The 23,796-nt window shown below is 52.7% G+C and overlaps 1 protein-coding gene across 3 annotated transcripts in view; it reads right to left on the reverse strand.

The window, feature by feature from the left end:
• Nucleotides 1-821: 821 nt before the first annotated feature.
• Znf516 (zinc finger protein 516) overlaps nucleotides 822-23,796 on the reverse strand; it is a 105,061-nt gene continuing 82,086 nt past the window's right edge. For 2 of the 3 annotated variants that reach the window (XM_046448626.2, XM_046448625.2), the window contains exons 3-6: nucleotides 18,346-19,812; nucleotides 11,948-12,055; nucleotides 11,105-11,172; nucleotides 822-4,865 (exon numbers count right to left, since the gene is read on the reverse strand). In XM_046448626.2, coding sequence (XP_046304582.1) covers nucleotides 4,806-4,865; nucleotides 11,105-11,172; nucleotides 11,948-12,055; nucleotides 18,346-19,812 — 1,703 coding nt within the window. In that variant the 3' untranslated portion in view covers nucleotides 822-4,805. The remainder of the gene's footprint in view (nucleotides 4,866-11,104; nucleotides 11,173-11,947; nucleotides 12,056-18,345; nucleotides 19,813-23,796) is intronic. The other variant, XM_046448627.2, reaches the window with a different exon arrangement.

Here is a 23,796-nt window from a genome sequence, read left to right on the forward strand (position 1 = left end):
AGGAATCTGGGTTGACATGTCCTCGTCGGCATCTCCCCCTTCCAGGAGCCAGCAACTATCAGGTGGGCTCTAAAGACGGGGGTCGCACAGTTTTCCTGAGCTGTGCTGCAGTCTGCATGATCCAGGGGCCTCTCAAAAAAAAATCCCTCAAACAGCAACTCATCTCAGTGGAGCAGGGACACGCCCAGGGCTCCCTGCCACACAGGGGACCAGGCACAGTCCACACTGGAACTTTCTGCCCAGGATTGTGTAGAAAGCCATGCTCAGGTTCCCCTTCTCCTCTCCTCCACCCAGAGACACAAGCACATCTTTAACTTCAACACAGGCTATTTTTTTTGGTTAGTAGTGTCACTGCCCCGATGGCCTGACACCTTGCTTTTGATGTCAGCAGAGCACAGCAGAGCACAGTAGCAGCCCCAGGGAGCCCATCTTCTGGTACACTGGTCTTACTCAGGTGTGGCCGATTCTGTACCATGTTCACGTCCACTCCCACGTGGCCCCTGGGGGTTGCCAGTGGCACCAGAGCCCCGTGTGTGCTCGAGAGGCAGAGAGGGGTACTGGGAGGTGTGCGGGGAGAAGAGGCCAGCAAGCCTCCTCCCTCAGAGCACACACATCTCCTGCAGGCCACGGGGGACTTGAAATCACACTGGATATTCTGGCATCTCTTTAGATGAATATCTTTCAAATCATCCTAGAACTACTACGTTGATATTAATAAGGAACATTAACACTTTGGTCTATATTCAGCCAACAAAAATAAATAACCCCGGCTGTTGAATGACTTAAGCCACCTTCTGAAACAGGGTAAAAGGTCTTACAAATCTCAAGAACTCCAAGATGTCTTTATTTATTTCAAATTCCAATAGAATGAATATGTTTTATCTAAATATTTTTATCACACAACTGAAACACTGAATTACTTTTTCAGAAATAGAGTTAAATACATCAATCTAGTTACAAATTCTAATATAAAGAGTACAAAATATAATGTTATAAATTGTATTTTAAAAAAAGAAATACAAATTCTATGGTCTTTTGCATTTTACTGTCTCAAAGTACAGTTAGGAAGTTGATGAAGAATGGACGTTTCCCTTGCTGGGTGACCCTGGGTGGGTCACTCCCCGGAGGCGAGTCAGGGCTCTGGAGTGTGTGTGAACCTCGGCAAACAAGGACCTCATCACTGCCACAAGTCCTCACCTGTGATTTCTGTTTTTCTTGCTCAGTGAATAAATATCTGCAAATGATAAGTCACTAAAGCTAAAAGCAGTAAAACACAAACGTTCCTTCAGATACTGTCCGGGCGGAAAGGGGGAAGCCCCGAGAGCAGTCTCCTGTCTGTCTAGGGGAGCCTCTCGGCTGGTCGGGTGGGCTCTCCATCTGGAGGGATGCTGGCGAAGCCTCTGGCTGTAAGTACAGGGGTGCTCTCCTCCCTACAGACCGAGGACTGCACCCACTCCCTTTGATCTGGCAGACACCCCAATCGCCCCATCAACTGCACTTGCTCTTCTGGTTGAAAGAACAGAAAATGACCAGAATCACCACCCAAGAGGCCCCAGAGAAACTGGGCTTGCCACCTGCTGCACCCTGAGAGGTGTGAGGCCCTGAGACCTCCATGTGCCTTACAGAGATGCCTGGGTCCCGCGCCCAGCAAGGCGGCCCCAAGGCCAGGCAGAAGGCGCAGGGTAACAAGCCTGTTACAGCATCAGTGGGCCTCGTCCTACCAAGTGACCCCTGCAGCTCTCAGCTGCCGTTTCCTAGAGCACCTTACTTTTAAAAAACCAGTGTTTCCCTTGGGTTAAAAAATAAATAAGTAAATATCGGGGGCACATCTTAAAATATTTAATACTTTTTAGAACCAAAAAGGAAAAATCCACTTGGCTTCAAAATCTGTCTTGAGTTGACAAGGGTGAAATGCACCCACCTAAGATTACAACAAGACTCTCTAGGAAGAAACGCGGACAGGTACAGTGGTCAATTCCCAGAGAAGACAATTAGCATCTGCACTGGGGAGGACTTAAATGTTCATTCTTTGAATTAAGGACTATGAGTGAATAACCTGAAGGATTTTTAGAAGCTCATCATTTGTGTGTTATGTGAATTCAGAGAGGAGGAGGAGATGTGAGTGAGGAGGAGGAAGGTGACAGGGAGAAGGTGGTGGGTGAAGCTGGTCAGGCGAGCAGAGCCAGGAAGCAGCAAGCACACAGGTCAGGGCAGGGACAGAACAGCTGGGTGGACAGCTGAACCCTTTGTGGTCTAAGCCACACTAGACCAATACTGTAAATCTGTTAGGACACAAGGAGACGGCAGACAGCAGAGGTAGTAGAGAGTTTAACAGTCAGAGGCGACTTAGAAGCGTATCGTGTGAGACCATCATTCAGAGAAGTGAATCAAAACACAGTGGCTAAATAAATAAGAAATCATAAATCATATTAAATACTATGGTTGAACTGACATCAACAAACTCACAAACCAATACAATACTGATGATCAGAGGAAGAAAGGAGCCAGCCCTCCAGGTGGTGGGGGACACAGTGGGGGCCCGCCGTCCTCGCACTGCTCTCCCAGGAGCCAGACTCAGAGGCCACCCTGCCACAGCGGGAAGGCTCACCCCTCTCCCCCCCAGACCAACTGGGCAGGAGGTCGGGGTGAATCTGCGCTTTCCCAGGTCGCTCTGAAACAGGAAGAATGCAGACGACACCTGTGTGTCACTTTGGGTACAGAAGGTCTTTTAATAACTAAAACACAGAGAACAGACAGGACCAGACCGCTAGTCCCTAAACGTCCCTGTCACCGTTTACTTTCAGCCAAGAAAATAAAAGCCAAGAAAACGCAGAAATGATCACTTTGGGGAAACTATCAAAATGATCAGACATAAACCAACAGAAGGGTGTTCTGACATCTTAGGTGGACAGAGGGAGGCACCTCAGCACCTCACTCCAAGTAACTTCCCAGAACACCCCACGATGTCATGCGACGTGCGCACGGACATTCCTAAGCACACCAAGACAGATCATTCCCATACATATCTGTGTAATATTATCAGGAAAAAAATAAGTAAAAAAAATAATATAGATAGATATACATAAGCTAGCAGTTACGTTGCATTGTCTGCAAGTGTGGCCGCCACCTCAACTGTCAAGTAATTTAAACTCAGTAACAAATAGAATCCAGACCCAAACATTAACTAACAATAACAATAAAATAATAATAATAATAATATAATAATCCAACAAATCATTAGAACAGGAAAGCACACTTTGGGAGTGTGTGTGTGTTTAAACAAAGTCTTTGTATCAGAAGCCCATTTTCTACAAAAACTGCACTAATCCATTACTGTATTAAGTAAACTGTTGCTCTCACCAGTATTAAAGGTTAGGATAATTTCTGTACATGTAAAATTATTGCTTTTTTTGAAAAATATATTTAGCATGCTCATTTTAATCCATTTCCTGCCTTTACAAAATTTCACAATTAAAAAAAAACTAGTAAAGCTTTTGCAAAAAATTTCACAGAACATCTTCATTCAAGGCAGCAGTAACTTTTGATAATGCATAAAATCATATGTGCAAAAATCTGAAACTTTCAGAAATATTACCATCACACATAGTGTCACGGCAATAGGAAAAGAAAATATTTATATCTGTGAAATACGATTAAGATGCGTACACTGCATGGTCTAAGGTCCTCTGTCGCGGGCCGAACCCCCACCACCCACCACCAACCCTCGCTGTGCACCACGAGGAAGAGGTATATAGAGCGTCTCCACCCGCAGTCTGGTGACCCCCACTGGCCGGGAGCCGTTCCTCGCCCTGTGGAGGTCACCAGGCCCAAGAGGAAAGACACCTACTTGCTGGGGTGGTGCAGGGGAGAGGTGGGGTGGGGAGCAGAAGGTTGCGGAGCCCGGCACCCTAGTGCTGAGGGCCCCCTCTGCTCAGGGGTTCTTCTGCCATTACTACAACAGGCCCAGACTGGGAGGACTCAGTGGCTAGGTAACTGGTTAAGACGTGCAGCCCTCCTCTGTGAGCAGTTTGCAGAATGTAGCCCTGTTACAAAAAGGTCCTGAGTTAAACAAAGAAGCCTGCTTGTCCTCGTGTCCCACTAGCTCTCCTTCCCAAAGCAGCGCGACCCGTCCCGCGGACAGACGTGCTTCCTCCGCTGGACTTGCAGGAAGGTGGGCAGAGCGCGCTCGCAGGCAGGCATCCGCCGGCAGGTAGGGGCCGGACCTCTGCGCGGTGGGGATCCTTCACCGCTTCTCCACCGCACCCGAGCTCCACGGCTCCTGAAGGCCAGCTCCTTCCCGTGTTCTCTACTGTCCACACCCACTAAGACACGGAGAGGCAGTAGTATCGCTTCCTCGACCTCGGCTGCACCTCCGCCCTGACACCACGCGACAGTCCCGCTGAGCTCTGGGCTCCAACTACAGTGCTTAGCTTCTCTGCTCCGTCCAACACACAAGTTTCTTTTTTTTCCAGTGTCTCAATCTTGTCTCGGAGGCCGCGGACGTCTGGAGCCCCGCTGGAGCCCGCTGTGCCCGCTGCACCTCTGCTCGCCCAGCGGGCGGTGGCCGGAGGGCGGCAGAGGCGCGGCCTGCACGGGCTCCGGGCTGGGCGTCTTCGCTTCCTAAGCCTCAGCGGGGAGAGGCCTCGCCACCAGGCTCCGCTGCAGTGCGGTGGCTCCGGCCGAGGTGTCTGGTCGGGAGGCCTCCGGCTCCTCCTTGGATGGTCAGGGGCGCAGCGGGGCGGCAGCCAGGACGTCTGGGAGGACACGGCCGAGGGCCGCCAGGGGGCGCGCGGGGCGCGGGCGTCCTAGGTTCCCTTCCTGAGCGGCAGGGTCTGCGCGGAGCCGGGGTGGGCGTGGTCTCCCCCCTGCGAGAGAAAAAGAGAACAGAGCAGCTCAGATCCTCCTCCTCCCTCCTGGAGCCTTCTGGTTCAAGTTCACTCCCAGGCCAAAGCCCGACTGCAGCTCCAGACCCTTCCCAGGGATTCTGCCAGATTCACTGGACTCCTCCAGGGTTCGCACACAGGGACTGCAGGAAGTGGTGAACCAACTGGCCCTGGAGAAGAGGCTGAAGGGGGCAGGAGGGGAGGTGGGGAGCACTGAGAGGCAGCACTCCAGGGGGAATGACAGTCCCATGGCTCCGTCTAGGCCATCCATACAGGTAGGTCTGTCAGAACCTGAGAGAGCTTTCACCAATTTCTGTAAATAATTACCATGTTGGAAAAATAGCAGTGGTATCCTAGGGTGAACCGCAAGGTAAAAGCAAGTGTGATTGGAGCCTGCAGCACTCACAAGTGACATCTGAAGTGCCACCATGTGAGTAGTGTCACTTGCCATCTGAGGACAAAGCAACATGGAGAGATTAATCTCACCGCCCCATAGTAACATCCAACTAAAACACTTACGAAGTGAAACAGACTGCTTGAAATTAACAGGCACACACAAACCACCACACTCACAGAAAGTTCCAGTCTCCAGTTATGCCAACGGAACCCTAGACATAAGGCAGCTCTGGCAGACATCACAAATTGAGTGCTCTTCTTGAGCTATCAGTTTCAGAAAACTGCTACTTAAAGCTGGTCTGCATTCATCACACCTGCCAGTTGACATACGGTGGAAGCCAGAAGATACTCCGCAAACACACGCGGGGTTGGGGTGGGGGCAGAGTGTGGACGGCAGTGCCTCTGAGGTATGGGAAGCAGAAATCAATGGGGATGTGATAAAACTCCCTCATGTAGCTAGTGAACTTCCTGCAGTGACTTTTGCACAGCAGTATCATGCTGGGAGAGATCTTGGGGGCTCGGTGGGACGTTCACCATCAGTAGGTCCCAGAAGGACCTATCAGGGCACATTCACAAAGAGAAGATGTATGTGGATGTACAGTGTCCTGTGTGTCTACAATTTGTATAGACTGCAGCCCTGGAAGCACTGGCCTTCAATCACCTTTGCACTGACCACAAAGACTTGCAGTGGACAGAGTGTCAGGTATGAACAATGAGCACCAACAACCCCCAACAGAGGATATGGAAGAGGCGGCTGGGGTGCTAAACCACAGGGCTCAGGAAGTTTTAAAATGTGCATTTTAGGTCTGCAAAGCTTGGATAAACCCAAGAAGACTGTTAAGTTGTGTCCATAAATCCAGATGCCCAGGTCCTGTTTTCTCTTTATAATTGAAAAGATGCATTCCCATGCCTCATTTTTTAGAGTCATTTTAGACCACTGATCCATTGAGGCCACCAACTTATTATTCAATAAAGCAGTCCTGCAGGGTTCTTAATGAATGGAAGATAGAACAGAACCCCAGAAACACCTTCATGAAGTGGACACACTGTAACATTTTGACCACATGCAAGCTGCATTTTCCCCTGGGAGGGAAAACAGTAACACAGACCCTAGCTTCTCAGTGATGCTGACACTCTCCTTAGGGCTGCTCACGTTGCAGGACAGAGACTGACTTCTGCAACTCATGAAGTCTGGTTCCCCCTGCTTTCCGAGGTAAGGGCACGTACATGCAGTCGTGGGTATGTGCCAAAGAAGTGTTGGCAAAGAAGCCCTTTGTGCTCCAGCCGCACATGGAGGTGCTCAGCCTCCAGGACAGGGCCTGTATCAGACAGGCAGATGGGATACCCAGGCTCAGGGACCAGCACGCAGCACAGCTTGTGGACCAAGACCTTCCCCAACACACAGCCGGTCAGCAGGGGCTCGTGACAAGGTGCCAGTGCTGCCCATGACTTTTGGTAGCACATTAGAGAAAATGAATAACTAGTCCTAAGATGCTCGTTTGGTTTTATGAATAAGAAAAATGTAAACAAATGACCTTCATTTTGAAATGTGATATATATGATGTTGAGAACCTAAAAGTGATACTAAAAATAGATCACACATATCTTCAAATACACTAATCTACCAGATTCTCCACCTGCAAAATTCTCAACCTACAAGACTCTCCATCACTTGCAGCATAATATCCATAGTTAAAAATGAGACAAGTTAGGTTGCCATTTATTTTTTCATTTCCTGTTATTTTGATTAATGAAATTATTACTCCAGCTTAAGTATTTTAAAATAACACTTAGAATAATAAGAAATAAACTACTAATCATAGTCTTTAAATTTTAGCAAGAAATCCAAACAAATCAAAATACCAGACTCAATGTTTCGATAGCCAATTTGGTCTTTTAAAACCCAAAACCAGTGGGATGAGAGGCTCATCTTTCTTGGTTTCAGAAAGTATTTTAATCCCGAATGTTTAAGGACAACATGATAATGTTAAAGCAATTCACTGCTGCAACAGTAAGCAAACCTCCCAGTTTTATTTGGGCATTCACACATCCAGAGCACCTCACCTCGTCTCATCAGGTCATTCAAAACATGTCCTTTCTAGTGCATCCTGTGACCACCAGGGCCTGAGCATCTACACAATCACGTGAAAACAGGAAAAGCATCTTAAAGAGACAGTATGTATGAACACCTCCTCTCTGTGAGAATGTGGCTCCCAGGATTGGCTGTCCATGTGGACAGGTCTGTCTTCAACAAAAATATGGAAGGCACCCAGTGGACAAAGATATCCATCCACTGGTTTGGAGGAGCTGCCCACAGGTGCCCACAAACAAAGATGGCTCTTTGCTGCCAGTGCCTAAAAACGTTTACGTTTTTCTAGTTTTACACACACACACACACACACACACAAAATTCAAAAGAATGAGATATCCAGGCAAGAGGTAGTGATCATGATCATTTCTACCTCCTAGAAACCCTATTTTCAACTCCAGAGGCTAAACCGCCCACCCCACACCTGCCCATCAGTGGGATTCACTGCCGCTCTGGGAAAGTCCAGGCCTGTCGTGGAAGAGGCTCACATGGGACAGCTGCAGAAGAGAGACTGCTCCCAGACACACAGCAAAGGACACTGTTGTCGCGTCTCCTCAAAGTTCACGTGTGCTGATGAGAACTTGGATTCTGGCCTGGGACAAGTGACATCGGTTCCATAGACTCACCTGGAGCTCTCAACTCCGAGACTGTTCCACTGGAGATCGTGTGTGCTAGGGTTTCTTAGAATTTTCTAATTCAGAAAACACGAACATGGAAAGTCGGGCAGTTTTCCATGGCTGGACACCTAGCACCCAACAACAGCCGTTCTCAACTGGGGGGGTCTTGTGGGAACCACAATTAGCAGCTGGATGCATGAATGGAAGACAGAAGACAAAACTCTTCCTAAGCTGGGTTTCCTCGTGTCCTGCCTTTAATGAGACATCTGTCTCTTAAATGAGGCACGTGCACACACAAGCCCAGGTGGCCCTGAGAAAGCAAGGACACCCAGCAGAGACCAGAGGCCCTGGGGGAGGTTCCTAGTACCTGCTGGTGGCTGTGCAGACATGGCTTCCCATGTGCCTGCATGCATGTTGCTCACCGTGCTCCCTGGTTACTAGGACAACAGCTCATTCCCAGAACAACTCAGGAGGAGACCTGGCTGGATGCATGCCCATGCCAGGTGCTGCACCTCTTCATTTACTGTGCCCAGTAAAGTGTGCCCTCACTGTTCCACAGACAGGAAACCCAGGGGGCATCAAGGTGATACTGAAGGTGGGCATCAAGGTGAGAGGGCCGCTGTCCTAACACTTCACACCATTCAGGTCTCTGGGTGGAAGTGGCTGACCTTGAATGAACTCCGTGCTGACAGCTATCCAGCAGAAAGAGGCTCATTAGAATCTTTCCTCTCCATCCAAACCAGTGCATCCCTGCCTGCTGGACATGCCCTTTTTTCTCATCCAAAAGCCACCTCAGACTTGACAATTACTCTGAAAATGGGTCCACCCTGCTTCTCCTTCCAGGCTCTGGAATGGGCTGGCCCATGTAGCTGCCTCACTCAGGGCGCTGAGTGGGCCCAATCGCTCTCCTTCCCTTGCAGCCAGGACCCCTGCACCCCACCTCCTCCCCAGCCTCTCTTGAATTTTCCCTCCTCCTCCAGCCCCCCAACTGGGCTGCCTCAAGAGTCTGCAAAGGGCTGCCCGGCCCCCTGCCCAGAACCTCCACAAGTCCACAAGGCTGGGTCGGCAGATGTCAGCCCTCCACTGGGTGCTCTAGCATGGACACTCCGTGTCCCAGTGAGGACAGCCTTCTCCCTCACTTCTGCCCACCTGTTCCAATTTGCCCTCCTCCAGCCACGCTCACCTTCAGATAGCTCCTCCAACAGATCACACTCTTCCATTTCAGGTCTTTCACATTCTGGGCTCTCCTCTGGGAATGTCCACCCTCCACCCTTGTTGCGAGGCAATGCACCTGTGACCTTGTCTAAACCAAGCATGGGAGCTTAAGAATCACAGAAGCAGGAAAAGCATTGGCCTCAGCTTGACCTGCAGTGGATACCCAGTAAACCCCGTTCATGGGGGAATACATGATGACCAGAAAACTCAATTTCCAAGGAGTGTTTCGACCGGACAATTGAGCGTCTATTATGTATATGTAAAAGTGTATGTCAACTTCTGTCACAGCATACGATCACTACATGAGTACGCAGCGTCATGTGATCCAAAAGAAAGCCCCCATGATCTATAGCTTCATAAGCCCACAGGAAAAGAATTTGATTTAAGTATTAATTAATGTTAGTAGAGCACTCCAAGCCCAAAAAGGAAAGGCCGATAAGTATAACGAGGCACATTCTACACATAAATAGCGACAAAAACATTGGGGACATCTAGGACAGAGCCTATGCTACACTGCAGTTGTAATTTCTGTAAATAATGAGAACTGCAGAGTGAGAAAGAAGAACCCTAACATTTAAACCTCTACCCACCACTGATGTGCTTTCCAGTTATTCTGGCCCACACGTCTCCATGGGAATTCTTAAAGACACAGTTCCAAAGTATCTCAAGGAAAATGGAACTTTCTTACCGACCCAGAATGTTCAGCGATGGGTCAACAAAAGCACTGTCAAGGAAAGGAAAGACAGAGCCACCGCAAGAGGCCCTGACCTCGAGTATGGGATCCAACCTAGGGGCTGGTCCTGAGAGGTGTGCTCACTGAGCCCAGACTGAACACCTTGGGCCCGTCTATTATGGGAAAGAAAGCTGACCTGTGCGCAGGGCAGAGTCTGCAGTCAGAGTCCTCTTATCAGAGGGCAGGAACATCGCACAGAGAATGCACATGTGCGGACAAGACAAAGGGAGGGCAGAAAAGGGATCGGAGCCCGAGAGCACCTGCCCTCTGCCTACCTGAGGTAACAGGAGACACCCGGGGCCCTGCCGACACTGTGGAGCAACCCTGGGGACCAGGCACACACAAGGCTCTGTCACTTTCTATGCTCACCCACTGGCCCCCGTGTGAGAGCCACATACTGACAGAAGCACACAGGTGCATATGGATGTACGCACAGGAGCACAGGCACACAACACACAGAGATGCATACACACGGGGCACACACAGAGGGGACACACATGGGTGCTCATGCACACAGATGCACACAAATGTGTACACACACAGGTACATGTACACACAGGTGTGCACACATGGATGCACACACAGGTGAACACAGGCACACACGTATGCACACATGTGCCCATACACAGAGGCACACATGGGCCCACACGGGTGCTCACATACACGGACACGCACAGATGCACACACATAGGTGTACACAGGCACACACATGGATGCACGCATACACAGGCACCCTAATGCACTGTTGCCATGCCAAGCAATGCCCACAGCACAAGAACCAAGGCCCACAGCCCTGCAACACCACGCTCATCATGCTGGCCACAAACACTCCCTACAGAGAAGCACAAACGTGTTTGTAAAAGAGGCTAAATGTAATTCACTCTCAAGTGAACTCAAGACTCCAGCCATTTGGGGAAAAATAGCGTGAATTTCTAGGGTTTTCCATCATCCCCAGTACCACTGCCCCCCAGCACCATCGCCCCCCAGCCCTGTGCCCCTGACCTCTTGATGTTCACCCATCACCTGGGGACTGTCCAAGGGCGGGTTGTGAATGAGGCCGGCAGTACCAGCACTCCCCTGGTGGAACACCGTTGGTGCTCTGGTGGTGTCCCATTAAGCACCTCCCAACACCACGCTGAAACCCAAACACCCAATTATGTGTAGGACCTACTTGTTTGGGAGCATCCGTGGAGGCAGTGTGAACTTCGGAACCTCGGGGACCGTCACACTCAAACACCACTGTGGAAACAAGGTGTCCATTAGCAGATGGGCAAGCTTCCTGGGCATGCACGCTGACGAGCCCACGACAAATTGAGCACTCTCACTAAAAGACACCAGTGCCTAGCCTGTGGCGGGAAAATACCAATTTACCGTGACACTTACAGTAAGAGACTGTGATAATGGCTGCCTGGGGCCACTGCCCTCTTTAATTCGACTCTGCTAGAGAAGAAAACCCTCACTGACAACGCTCATTGTGTGTGAAGGGACCCTCTTCCTGCATTACTGAACATCTGGCCCACATCACTTTGCATCAGGCTGCTTACGGGTGTGCCCTTCTCACTCCTGATGAAGCACGCTAACCCCATCTCTCTAAGGCTCCTGCTCTGTCTTGACACTGTCTGCTGCCCTGTCAGGTCTCCCTGCAGAGGGCTGAGGGCTCTGCAGGACACCACTGACCAACCAGAGGATTCTGGGCCTATCCACGGTCCAGCCAGTCTGGCCATGGCTGGCCCTGTTTGGGCTGGAAGGGCACTCTGATTTCCATTTGTACTGAGGACAATGTGATTATTAGCATATGCATTTCTGAAGCATCTACTTTAATTAAAAGAGAACACTTCAAACAGCCTTATCTCAAGTGAAACCACATGCAACTTGGGATGCAAAGATAGAAAGAAGGAAATCCTTTCAGGTGCTGAACAGAGGAGCTCGCACCTGCAGTCTACACATGCGCACAACGTGAACCAACGGCTGGTGGACGCAGCCCCCACACCATGCTGCCCAGGGACGGTGGTACCTGTGTGTGCCCGCACATGGGCCCTGAGGTGGCTTGGCTGGTGGAAGCTCTTCCCGCATTCGACACACACGAAGTCTCCCGGGCGAGCCTGTGTCCGCAGCGTCCCTGCTGTGGCGTGGCGTGGCGTGGCGTGGTGTGGCATGGCACGTTTGGTGTGGTTGGCATGGAGGTGAGGAGTCGGGAGGGTAGGAAGAGGGGGGAAGAGGAAAACATCATTAGTCTGTCTAACTCATCAGCGTGGGAGGCCACCTCCAGGCCCTGGTGACAACTGCCAGCCTTCATCTCAGCTCGGCTGACAGACCAGGCATGCTCAGGACTGCAGGGTGCATAAATTACAGGGAATTAAAAACTGCTTCCAGGACAGGATGGGGACCAGGAGGCACCACTGGGCTGCTGGGCTGTGGTGGGCGTGTGGCTCTGAGCAGCTGGATGCACGGCCACCACCACTCAGCTGTCAAGCAGCATGTCTGTCGGGCAAATGAGAGTGACAGGGCGTGACAGAGGTGATGCATACAGACAACAGGAAGTGGCCAGGACCAGAGCCCAGCAGTGCCCCTGGCTCCTGCCTGAGTGAGCACGGCCCTCAGCAGCCAGACCCCCAGCAGCCAGACCCCCTGACTCTCCTTCCTGTCTGCCCCAGCAGAGAGGAACAAACGGGACCCCCAAGCCAGCCGGCAAGGCGGCAGCTCCGGGCACGCACGGTGGTGGCCCAGGAGCTTTGGTGAGAGGTAACAACACCCAGCTGTCCTGGAAGATCACTGACTACGCTGGACCTGAGCCCTGGGCTTGTGTTTCCTCGGATCCAAAGAGATTCCACTGGCTTTGGGAGGAAAGGAAGGGCCGGGGTTTGCTCTCTCTGCCCCTTTCCTGCCCTGCTCTTGCTGTGGAAAAGCTGCTTTCCATGTAACAGCAGCCCTAAAGAATCTGCCCTCTGCCTCTGGGTGCCCATGGGAACTCAACTCCAGGGAGGGATACCAAGTAGAAAGTCAGGCCTGAGCAACAAATTCTTAAAAGGACCATCACTGAGTGAGCATTTCTGCCTTAAAGTCTGACGTTTGACTATGAAAGCTAATGCAAGGAAGACGAGGACCCACAGTGAAGCCGGCTGTAAGGCCCGTGGTCAACCTGCTTTTCCTGCCCCAATTCAGAGTGGCTCCGCAGACCAGCATAAAGTCACCTTAGGCAACACAACACTGGGGAAATAGGAACACAGTATACAGATGTCAAGGTAGATCTTGTCCAATTTTTTTTTTATATTTTTTAAGTTGTCAATGGATCTTTATTTATTTTTATGTGGTGCTGAGAATCGAACCCAGTGCCTCACATGTGCTAGGCCAGCGCTCTGCCACTGAGCCTCAAGCCCAGCCCTTGTCCAGTTTATTATTTGACAGATCATGAGAAAAATATTTTTAGAGAAATCTAAGAACTTGCCCACGAAGCCCAAGGCATCTCTCTGCCTTGCTCAGGAACAGAGAAAGCCCAGGGAGGGAACTTCTATCCAGTACCCGTCTACAGCCACAGGCCACTGCCCAGCATGGACAGGAGCCTGCTCATGACAGAAGGACGGTGGCCATTCAGGCGGGAGACGCCCAGGTGTCCTGGGCACCCATGATGCTACTGCTTCACGTTCCCGATTCTAAGGCTTTTGGTCTGGACAATGGTTTGTTGCATATAACCCCCAAAACACAGGCAGCCAAAGCAAAAATGCACAAATGGGACTGCATCTAACTAGAAACCCAGAAAGCAAGCCAGGGAAACCAAGGAGGTGGCAGCCCAGGAACCGAGAAAAGCAGCAGACCCTGTGTCTGCAAAGGGTTCATGCCTAAAGCACACGAACCAACGCTCCCCTCCCCTGCCAGTGCTGGAGCAAACCCAGGTCCGCATGCGTGCTGGCCAGGTGTTCAGCCTCTGAGCTGCATCCCCCACCCCGAGGAAGCTTCCGATGGACAGCCAAGTTTCTGGGATTGCCCGCCCTCTGTGGGGCACACTCGGCCTGCCCAGTGCTGACTGACGCTCAGCTGCTCGGGAGTGCTGGCCTTCCCCTCGTTCCCGTTTAGGAAAGCTCCACCAGAGAACCACTGCGCTCCCACCCAGCTTCTCCATCCGCACTCTGCAGCCAGCCCCTGGGAAACATCTCCGGCCAGCACCCCGATCCTGTGGTTTTCCTCGGTACAGTCTGGACAGCGTCTAGGGGCCGCACACAACCTACGGGTGAGCAGACACCAGCACCCACGACATCCAACAACGGCGACATCATCATTTTCTACGTAACTATTTTAACAGGAAATTACTTCTTACTCAATCACCAACAGGAAGATCGGTGCTTCCAAGCCCACCTGAACGTCGTGAAAGAGCACGTGTGCGTGAGCACACCCACCACTGATCTGCCGTGCATCTCCCAGAGCACCTTCTCTTCACTCCTGAAGGACGGGTGCTTGTCCTCTGTGGACAATGACATCATGCTAAGCCTAGGCCAAAACAGAGAGCTCATCCAAAAGGTCCTACACTTCAGCTGAACTGATGACTGGCAGGTGAGCAGTCTGAACACGCTGACCCAGAAACTTCAGGTGTGTGCAGAAGGTGGCCTGGAGAGTGAAGAGAAGGCCCAAGCCAGCCTCGGGCACACACGGCCTCACCACATGGCTTCTATCACAGGCAACACGCCCGCACGGGGAGACCAGCAAGTCTCCACGCACAGAGTTGGAACTTGCTCAGGGAGCACACACAATCGTCGTGCTAATACGTCCTTAGTATGAGCGATTTTTTGAGAGCTATAATAAGAAAGACCTTGCATGTTATTTTATTTAGAATCATCATTCCATTATCTTCACATTTCTGCTCTGAAATCCACATTATCATACAACACAGGCAGGCCCTGAGGTCTGGAGAGACACACGTGGCTGGGTATTTTACTACTCCTGCATCAATGAACCACTTGTGCTACAGTCATGTTTCTAAACTTGGTGGTCACACTGCAGCAGATCTCAGAAAATGCAGAGGCTTTTACACTTCATGTTCCCAAGAAGACAGGGACAGTCATTTCTCTCCTCTTGTGCTGGGGCCCCCAAATGACTCAATCCTACAGAAGCATCATCAGGGAAAACCATGCAGAACTCCTCTGAGAAGCTGCTTCCTAACCATCATGGTGGCTGAGGAGCATCATGGTGCATTCTCTGGACACAAGGGGTCCACCCCGTGGCACGACCACGCATGGCGTCCTCAGCCATGTCACACACAGCGGGTGGCATCTACCCTGCCTACAGGTGCTGCCATGGCTGTGCTTCCAGTGGGTGCCCCCTGCAGAGAAGCTGTGGTCTTCACATCTGTAGGGGACACACAGCAAACGCATGGGGGGATGAGAGAAGAGTCAGAAAGTATTGGCACCCCCAGGCTTTAAACCAGAATGACTCGCTGACTAGGGAGGAAGGAGATCGTGTCCAGATACGACTCAAAACCACCCTCATTTTCCCACCTCCACCCACGCACACACAGGCCTTGCTTCTGAGCAGAAGCAGGCGGAAAGCAGAACCTCAGGTGTGTTCAGTGTTGGGTGGCACGTCCATGGTGCAGCTGCTCTGCACCTGAGACCCCACGGCAGACGCAGAGGCCAGCAGGAAGCGTCGCGCTCTGCTCACCTCTCAGGGGGTCAGACACACCAAGCCTGCCAGGCTTCCTTCCGGCATGGCACATTACATGCTTTAGAAACAACAAAAGGTCCAGCCGCAGAGGGAGCAGTGCTCAAGGAAAAATGTTCACTCTGGAAAGTACAGGGAGCAGGCCAAGGGCCCAGAGGACTGTCAGAGAGCTCCGATCCGCTTGCCAGCAGCCCAAGGAATGTGGCACCACTGAAGAAAGCAGAGCTCAAGTCCCCAGGGCAGCTAGTCCTTCCACAGGGCACTTGACCTAAAGCTGGTCGGCACCTCAAAGCACACTGATCAGAGACCTGGGCGAGCTCATCTCAGCCCCTTCTCTAAAGCTGGGAGGTAGAATCCTAAAAATGCGCTAGTTAATACGTGTATTTAAGCCCAAAAATTCTAAAACACTTTTCCTTAAGAAACCCAGATCATCCCAGAGGCTCAGGAGGCTGAGGCAGGAGGATCAAGAGTTCAAAGCCAGCCTCAGCAATTCAGCAAGGCCCTAAGCAACTTAGTGAGATCCTGTCCCTAACTGAAATATAAGAGAGAATTAGGGATATGGCTCAGTGGTTAACCAGGAGCGGGTTCAGTGTCCAGTACCAAAACTTTAAGGAAAAAAAAAAATCAGAATGAACTTGAGGACCATAAACTTGCAGGTTTATTCCTGTGTTTCAATGTATACATTAGAAGAATAAATAATTTTAAAAATACATTTGCTCTATGGACTACTGAGTATTTTTCACATTGCAAAGATCGATATTCAACCTCTTTCTTAAAAAAAAAAAAAAAAGGCCTTAAAACCATTCTTTTTTTTTTTTTTTAACCTTTAAGGAAAACATTTGTTGCTACTCATACTTCAAATTCTGTCATCTGAAGATCTCAAACCTTAACTTCAGTTCTATGAGAACAACAGGTCCTTCCCAGGCCCCGGGGAGCTCCAGGGCCTTTTAATACTTGACCCTAACCCCTAGCCGTCAGCTCCTTAAAGGAGGAGTGTGGCTGGCTAAGAGAAAGTGGTCAAGACCCGGCACAGACACCCAGCTCAGCGGAGGAAGAGGAGGACGGGGTGAGGAGCCGCCAAGACCCCGTACCAGCAAGGCAGCCCTCTCCCCTGTGCCAAAGGCTCCTCTTCAGAGGAAACTCACACCCTCAAAACCACAGGTGGCCTCCACCCAAGGCCAGCCACACACGAGCACTGCCCCGGTAGCAGCCATCTACAAGGCCACACGGGACTGACCCCACTCACCTAACTGCACCTGGAAAAAGACAGTGCTAGCCGCGGCCCTCTGCTATAAGGGTCAGCATGGCAGGCCTCAGGCCCTGTGTGCCTGTGAGCCTCATCTCATCTGGAGTATCAGACAGGCACAGTGGCTGGTCTCCAAGGCCCTCACTGCAGACCCCAGGAGTGGACAGCACTTCAGACTTCTCCCCTGGAGAAACGCTTTGAGGGCCCTCCTCAGAGGGCAGGCAGACTCAGTGTCACTCCACTCCAGAAGGGCAACCCTAGATCAGGGAGGCACACAGCTCCACGCACAGGGCGCCCGGCAGGTGAGCCCACGTTCCTGCCAGCACCCCTGCCCACGTGCATGGCCATGCCAAGGCCCGGGAGGCCTCTCGGCAGGTCCCCTAAGCCCAGGGCCTGGCCCCAACGGTGCTTCTGACTTCCAAGAATCTGAGGCACTGGATCCATTTAAAAAACTGACCGACTTTAAGAAACTGCAGGTCAAGACAGACATTCTGTTTCAAGAAGCACTGGCCCGACCCTGGTAATGAATGGAGAGAGAGCGCCACAGCAGGCTTATCCGCTTTGTTTCAACAGGGTCTAGATTTCCTGGTGTTCTGGATGGTCAGTTAGAGTGACCTCTGATTCACACTCAAGAGCAAGAGTATCATATCCAACGGGGCATGAGGAAAACTGCTGGTCAGTACTGGCCAAGTAACCTAATCTGAAATCCCAGAATCTGAAATGCTCCAAAATTCAAAATACTTTGATTCACATGATACTACAAGCAGAGAACTCCACAACTGACCCCTGATGGGTCAAAGTGCACAAACGTCGTTCCATGTACAAACTCATTAAAATCACTATGTAAAATTACCTTCAGAGTCTGGGCATAACGTACACATGAACCATCATGAATTTTGTCTTTATATTTGGGTCCCATTCCCAAGACTTCTCATTATACATATGAAAAGATTCCAAAATCCCAACAAATCCAAATCCAAAACCCTTCTGGTCCCAAGAGAGGCTCAGTCAGCAACTCCGTATGCTCTCCACAGAGGTCCCAGGCCACCGGACCAGGGACAGGGAACACGGGCTCAGGAGCGGCAGAGCAACCAGTTCTGGGGTCCTACAGCTCATGGGCCACTGCTCCTGGAGGGCTGCTCAGATGTTCTGAAGTTAACGTGTAAAACTCAATGGCCACTTCAAATGGACGTCCTCCTTTGAGAAACAAGGACAACCAACTTCTACCAAGGCCTTGTTTAAGATGACAAAAAGGGAGGCGGGTAGTCCTCCGGTCAGCCTGCTCCTTCAGATTTCAATGTGGAGCAAGGGGCCGGGTTTCCAAACTCAGCAGGGAGGCTGGTTCACCCACCGCGGGCCTGGCCCAGTCTCTACAGGGTCACCCTGGAACTGGGGGAGCTGCTCCCATCCTCCCGGCTGGCCAGGACCAGGAGGACAGCCTGCCATGTGATGGCACACCTGCAAACCTTCCTGGGGGCTCCTGGGTGTCCAGGGAAGAGGGAGCCCACAAGTCTTACCTCTGTGCTCCGGCCCAGGGCTGCTGATGCCCCAGCCCTGGTAGAGCGTAGCAAAGTCCTTTGGAATGTACGTCTTAAAGATGTTGAGGATGTCCAAACGCTTCTCGTGGCCCTCGGCTGCGGACTCCTGTTTGGTGGAGTGTGAGACAGGGGGCGCCCCGGCCATTCCCGGCTGGGCCTGCAACGCTGCGTCCCCTCTGGATCCTGCAGCACCGGTGGCCAGAGTCCTCGGCTCCTGGGCCGCCTTTGAGGGGGGCTCACGGGGAGGTAGTGGAGGGCCCCCTTCACCTTTCACAGGAGGTGGGCCCTGAGGCTGAGGGCTGAATTTGGCTTTCAGGGAGTCAGGGGCACTGTGCTTATTTGAAGGGGCATAGCCAGCCCCCATCGAGGGTGCTCCGTACTTCTCCACGGGCTTGCTGTTGGCCAGTGGCTGGGCACCCACCCGGGTTATGACAGAGGGCGTGGGGGTGGCACTTCTGCCGAGGCCCCCGCTGCCCAGGACAGACGCTGGCTTGGAGCTGGCCTCCGGCCTGGGTTTGGCTGGGGGCCCCTGCCCTGCAGCACTGGGAGGCTCCTGGCTGTGGCCTGCCTTGGCCTGCCGATACCCGTCAGGACCAGATGCCCACAGTGCACAGGGGCTCCCGGAATGGCTCTCCTTATTCTTAGGCATGCTAGCGGCTTTCATGGTGGCCCCCAGGGGAGAAGAGCTGCCTTTGGGTCCTGGCGCACCCCCTGGCACCTGAGTGCGGGTGAAACGAGCAAGGAGCAGGGGCTGGCACTCCTTGCCCCCAAGAGCGGGTGGAGGGCCCGTGCGTCCGCTCCGGGCCAGGAAGACCAAGTGGTTTCTGATGCTCTTGTGGCCACTGGGCTGCGTCCACTGGGGGGCCATGGCGTTGTAGCTGACCCTGTGCCAGATACGCTTATGCATCCACAGAACCTCCGGGTAGTAGGTCTTGTGGCTGCAGTAAGGACATGGGTGAGTGACCAAAGCAGCTTGCAGGGAGGGGACCGCTTCCTTACTGCCAGGTTCATCCCGGGTGGACCTCATGCTCAAATCGAGTGGGATCAGGTCTGCAGAGGGCGCCCTTTTTCCTCCCCCAGAATGCTCTTTATTGTGCAAATCAGACAACTTTTCTTTAGGGTGGCCAGCATGGCTCTCCAGTGCAGGCTGCAGGTCAGTTCCTTCCATAACTGAAGGGAAATCCACACCGTCGCCAGAGCTGGGCGCCTCCTGCTTGGGGTGAAATGCTGGCATCTTTAAGTCAATAGAAAATCTATGTTGTTCAGGGCGTTTGGAAGTCTCTCTGCTACTGCCTTCAAGTATGGACACAGAAGCTGCAACCCCCGCCTGGCACTCACTGGCGGCTTTTTCTGGCGGGTTATTTCCAGGTTTGTGACTCTGGTCTCCGTTGGAGAGCACAGTCGATGCTACCTCTTCGGAAGAGCAGCAGCGCCGCGGCTGTCCCCCTGGAGGATGCAAAACGTGAAAGGGGAGGTTACCATTTCCAGTCAGAACACAGCAAGACAGGAATCCAACAGTGGCCCTGGTGCAGGGAAGACGCCTGTGGCCGCAGAGGAGGCTCCTGCTCCGGACCTACACCCAGGACTCCTGCAGGAGCCCACCAAGCAGCAGGCGGTGCTGCGCCATGCAGGGCTTCTCTCCTTAGCAGCTGGGTCCCCAGCCACGTGCATCTATCTCCACTGTTACTAGTCAACTGACAGTGACATTTCACTCAAAGTGCCCCACGTGTGCAGCGTGGGGGGAGAGAACTTAATCACCTATAACCACACAATACTTCTGTGGCTTTCAGCCACTGTTCCACCAGGGCTCCCGTGGACTCCGGGCTAAGAACACCGGAGCAGTCAGCCGCAGGCCCTAGGCACACAGAGGGCTGACAGTGGCTCAGTCCCTCTGCAGCACCCAGGGCCTGCCCCAAACTGCAGCCTAATCCAGCAGAAGCCCATCCCAAGAACTTCCCCGTGAAGGCAATTTCCAAGTCCTAACCTGGATGCCGCCTTCCCTTCAGAGGTGGCCATTCTATCCTTGTCTGCCTGGTCACCCAGGGGTCATCCACCCCAAGGAAGCCATGCATGCCCTGGGTGCAGTGCTGAGCTGGGAGCTCCTGAAGCCGGGCCGGAGAGCTGGGGTGAGCACGCCTGGGGAGAACGCAGCCCTCAGTTCATCCGGGAAGGCACCACACGTGAGCAGGAAGCCTGTCCTACGCCTGCCCTGGATTTATTTACACCTAGAAATTTCACAAGAGGGACACCATTCTGGACATGGTGAAGCTTCCTGAACTGTAGAAGGTGGGATTCTTCATCACCAAAAGCCCACAGTGGCGCTTCCTCACCCAGCCATGTTGCTCAGGGGAAGATTAAAACCTTAGGTGTCTGTTTCTGAGACGCTCTGATGATAGTGGTTTTTAAATAATATCTTTGAGATTTTGACATTCTGTGGAATGTAGGCATCTACTCACCCAGAATGTTCCTTTAAAACGTTCTAGGTGTATTTTTGTAGGCAAGACTCAGGAACTCAACCTCATTAGTATAACAATCTATCCCAGGGCTCCCGGTCAGGGTAGGAACACCCATTGCAAGAGGCACTAGCCCAGAGGGAAAGGGATAAATGCCCCTTTCCACCTACAGCAGCTGGTGAGCCGTACTCACAAGCCCTTTTAAAGGATTATGCCCATGTAAAAAGGTGTCTAGGATGTGGTGACCAGAGAATTGGTGAGCAGGAAAAGTAAGCCGTCTGCCTCTCGTCACCCCAGAGGGCTGGCTTTGGCACAGGGCCAGGACTGCTCCTCTGCCGTGGGTAGAAGCAGCCACTGCTCAGAAAGGAAAAGGACCAGGCACTTCTTGAGGAACAGTGCCCTTCACTTGGACTTCAACAGGGAAGGAGGTCTCACTCGTGCTGAGCTCAGGGATGCTCAGAGTGTGCGAAGTCATTACTGAGCGCTCCCAAGGAGGAACATGCGGTGGGTGGGTCCCCGTATTAAAAGGACCGAGAATTTATGAAAACACAGGCCAAAGGCCACCAGTTGGTTCCTGAGTGGAAACACGAGGCTGTGAAATCCGACGCTGCACATGTGGGGCCTTCTGAGCACAAGGGTCAGAGTCACCCAAGTTCACGCTCCAGTGAGGACCGTAAAACATTACCCAGAACTTCTAGTACCTCTGACCAAGAAACTGAGTAATAAATAACCCTGAGCAAAGAATGTAACCCCAAATCCTTAAAGTAACTGATGGGAGGAAACTGAAAAAATGCCTCCAAGGAACATCCACCGGACGTGGGCGGAGCGCCTGACCCACGTGGACCCCAGGAGGCCGGGAGAGGCCTGCGGCCTCCTTCAACCTGGCTCCTGGACCCAGCAGTAACCCAGGAGGGTGACGAGTCCCGCTCCCTCGTGTGAGGTCTTAAAACGAGAGCACCGATCAGGCTTTGGCAGACCTGGCCCACCTTCTACGGGCAGCTTCACAGCAAAACCCAGAAGCCCCTGAGGCTCAGAGACTTGCTTGTTTGAGGTCTCTGAGAGGCACCTCCAAAGCACATGCACACACTACCCTTAAAAATGCAGAAACACACAAGGGCCTTTGCAGAAATCACCCCGTCCCCTGTATGGTTTTACTGCCGTGGAACACACGGTATTGAAGCACTTGCCATTTGAGGGAGGCTAATGTCCAGCCTCCATGACCGCTGGGTGCTGCTGTCAGGACAGTGCTGGGCTCTCTGCATCTGTCAGCTCTGCGTTCTGCATGGTCTCTGTGCCACCTTTTCTGTCCCTGACACTCAAAGCCCTCCCCAGGGATGCACTGCTGCTGAGAGTCCACTGTGCCTCAAGGCTGGGCGGGGCCGGGTCTGGGCTTCTCTCAAACTCTCAGCACAACTGAAGAGGCCTCGCTGCCGCGGGTGCCACGCTCCTCACTCACCACGCGCACACCTCTGCCACGGCTCAGCCTCCCACGTGTGTGCGCTCTCCTAGGAGCTGCCCCACGCTGTCACCCCAGACACTCCCCTTTCCAGCCTCCTCCGGAGTATCTGGTGGGGGTTCTCCCACTCTGCTCCTGCCATCGTCCCAAGCAGCTGGGCATCCCCATGCGTGACACCACATGCGCTTAATTCCACAGAAGGCATCTTCTGCCATCCAGCCTCTCTGGGCTTCTAAAAGATCCCTGAAGGTCCCACGTGGAGCGGGGGTCTCAGTGCTTTGCCCTGTGGGGTCTGGGGCACACGGGATCCCCATGAGCCACGCCAGGCTGTGCGAGCATGGAGGTGGGGCCTGTCTGCAGCCAGAGGCTGCACCCTGAGCTCCCGAAGCCCAAGTCACAGGGAGGGAGAAGTGACAAGAGAGCAGGTGGCTGCCAACACTGCCTCCCTGGGGCCTCCCTGAAGGTCTCAGGCTGGCGAGGGAGAGAGCAAGTGGGGAGGAAATGGCACCGTGGCGCTTGAAGGTTGAGACTGGGAAGAAGACAAGGTTCACCATGGAGAGACCATGGCAGTGGGGACACAGCTGCTCCCTGACAGGAAGGGCTCCACCAGATGGCCGTGAACAGACCCTGTCCCTGACACTGTACAGTCACCTGGGAGGCCGTTATTTGGCTCTGCATCCTTCAACTTTGTCATGATAATCTCCTTTCTAAAGGAGGAGGCCCCCACTTAAACATCCTCCAGTTTTAGTGTCTCACTGTGACAGTCTCACTGTGAGTGACAGCCCCACAAACGTGGCATTTTTCACATGCAGCTAAACATCTAGAGCAGTTGTGCAACTTTGGTGGCTGAGATCGGCTACAGAAACCAGCAGGCACACCTGTACCCTTCCCTCCGAGGACACAGGAGAAGCCTGCAGGCCACCTAGGTCAGCAAGTCCCAGGTTCTCCACTGCACTGACGGCCCAACCGTCTGCTTGGACGCCTGCTGCCCCAGATCAGAACCCACGGTGAAGCCTGGCCACCTGCAGCGGGCCAGCCCCTCCACAGGCCTGTGCCCACCCAGCCCTGCCCTAGACTCAGGGTGCTAGGCAGGAACAGTATGCAAATCAGTAGTCAGAGCAGGACGAGCACAGCAGTCCTGTCCCCGGGCCCAAGTTCAGGTCTGACACTCTAGTGCAGACGCGTCTTCTGCAGGCACCTGTCCTGACACAAAGGTCACGGGCCTACCTGCATACGGGGTTTCAGACACCTGACGCTACTCTGCTTCCCAACCCCACACATCCGTGAGCTTGCACAGTGCAGAACAGCGCAGGGGTGGCCTGCAGACTCCTCGACACAGGGAGAAACGTGTCTTGCAGTGCACCTGCAGGAGCACAGGTTACAGCAATTCTGTGCGTCTTGCTGTTCTGGCTTTGAAATCGTGGATGGCTTTGAAAGGCAGTATCCCAGGTTGGACTTTCTCCTATGAGAGGACCCCTAGCTGGAACTTGGGCGGGAGAATGTGGCCCAGCTCAGAGGCCA

Source organism: Marmota monax, unplaced genomic scaffold (assembly GCF_021218885.2).
Source record: "Marmota monax isolate L192 unplaced genomic scaffold, Marmota_monax_Labrador192_F-V1.1 WCK01_AAM20220418_F8-fsc00060, whole genome shotgun sequence".
Taxonomy (NCBI): domain Eukaryota; kingdom Metazoa; phylum Chordata; class Mammalia; order Rodentia; family Sciuridae; genus Marmota; species Marmota monax.